General features: G+C 37.3%; 1 protein-coding gene across 1 annotated transcript; it reads left to right on the forward strand.

Moving 5' to 3' along the window:
• The first annotated feature begins 611 nt into the window (after positions 1–611).
• Positions 612–1,568, forward strand: LOC106910635 (olfactory receptor 2F1-like). Its single transcript, XM_014977316.2, has one exon. It carries the CDS (start codon positions 615–617, stop codon positions 1,566–1,568), a length of 954 nt encoding a protein of 317 aa, XP_014832802.2. The 5' UTR covers positions 612–614.
• The last annotated feature ends 440 nt before the right edge of the window (positions 1,569–2,008 follow it).

Consider the following 2,008-nt stretch of genomic DNA (forward strand, 5'->3'; position numbering starts at 1 on the left):
GAGCAACCAACAGTAAAAAATTCTCTTAAACATAAAATGTGGTTTCTTTTATAGATAGACCCAAACTCCTAGCTACACATTACAATGATCATAATTTTCTATTTAGTGTATACTTTTATTAGTAAAGAATGTTTCATAGATACTAAAATGTGTTCATGTCCAAAATTTTAGCAGTTTCAACAGATTATCATAAAATCATGGAACTTCTAAAATGAGAAACAAACTTTTTGATATGATTTTTGTTAAAAATTTAGGGTGAGATGCATATGTAATGGCCGAGTGTTGTTGTTGAGCTGAAAGGATGATGACATGATTGTTCAGGATTACATCACTCAGTATGGAAGAATATATTCACCCTACCAAAGGAAAAAGGTCATTTGCAGATGAACGACATGTGCATTGCCACTGATAAAAGCTATTCAGTAAAATCCTCATGAATCTAGCCGGTTTTACTATAATAGTTGGCTGAAAAATAAAGCTTTTCTCAATCTACAACAATATAGACTTTTGGTCTGCAAATTTTCCTACTATAAATTACATTTGTATTTCATGTTAAGACTTTTTGCTGTACTGTGACTTATTATAACTGGTTACAGCTTTCGGTTTTCAGACTGATGGAAAACTTCACCTACAATAGTTTTATGCTCCAGCTGGAGGCCATAGATATTACAAAGGATGCTGTGTACACCGCCTTTTTCTTGTTCCTAGCTTTCTACATTTTTACTGTGACTCTTAACTTGGCTTTTTTGATTCTAGTCATTACTGAGAAGAACCTTCACCAGCCCATGTACATTCTGTTTTGCAACCTGACAGTCAGTGATATCATTGCAGCTACAGAAGTCTTTCCTCGCCTGCTGGTGGATATTTTGAGGTCTCCATCTGAGCGCCTCATTAGTTACTATGAGTGTGTGGTTCAGGCGTTTCTGACTCAGTGGGTGAGCAGCACTTCCCACACGGTGCTGATGATCATGGCCTTTGACAGATATGTTGCCATCTGCAACCCTCTGCGTTACTCTGCAATTATGACCAGCAGGATGTTGGTGAAGCTGTCGGTTAGCGCCTGGGGTGTTCCCTTTTTGTTTGTTTCGGTTCTGATCGGACTCTCTGTCAGGCTTAACAGATGCAGGACTTTTGTCTCAAACCCGTTGTGTGACAACGCCTCATTGTTTAAGCTCTCCTGTGAAAGTGTGGAGATCAATAACATCTATGGCCTCTTTTACACAGTGCTACTGCTGGTAGCATCGGTTGGCTGCATTGTTCTAACCTATGGGAAGATTGCTGTGATATGTCTGACCAGTAAGAACAAAACAATGAAGAAAAAAGCCCTAAAAACCTGTAGCACTCACCTGGTTGTCTACCTGGTTTTGTCATTCAGTGGATTTAGTGTTATTGCTCTGCATCGATTCCCTCAGTACTCGTATTACAGAAAAATCCTCACCATTCTGTTTTATATCATACCTGGAAGCCTCAACACTATTATCTATGGTATCCAGTCAAAAGAGGTGCGACAGTTTATGTTTAAAACATCTAAATCCAGAAAGGTTTTGCCTTTCCAAAAGAGAACATGATTTCAATATGCTATTCTTTACAGTGTGTACATTTAATTTGATTTTAATCAATATAAAGATAATTCATTTTGTGTGTCAATGTTTTTATTAAAGTGTTATGTCCCTGATTATAAAGAAAGAGCTGTCTTTATTTATTGGCTGATAGTTAGGACAGGTTAGGAAAGAAGTAGGACAGTTCACCAGATTAAGACAATGGTGGAATCAATAATTGATCAAATAAAGCATTTAAGAACCTTTTAAGGTTTTACTGTATTTCTTTGGGCAACCTGGTTTAAAGATCGTGTAGAAAACATGAAGTGATGAAGGCACTGATTATTTTTTCCCCTCAGTTTTAGGCAACACAAGTCAGGCCTAACAAGAGGCCTGGGACGTTTTGGGACATCAGAGATTATAAAAACTAGTTTTATTTGGAAAACGTGTAAACCAATAGGAGAATAGAG

This window comes from Poecilia mexicana, unplaced genomic scaffold (genome assembly GCF_051168715.1).
Source record: "Poecilia mexicana isolate PSO_F unplaced genomic scaffold, ASM5116871v1 scaffold_14, whole genome shotgun sequence".
Lineage (NCBI taxonomy): Eukaryota > Metazoa > Chordata > Actinopteri > Cyprinodontiformes > Poeciliidae > Poecilia > Poecilia mexicana.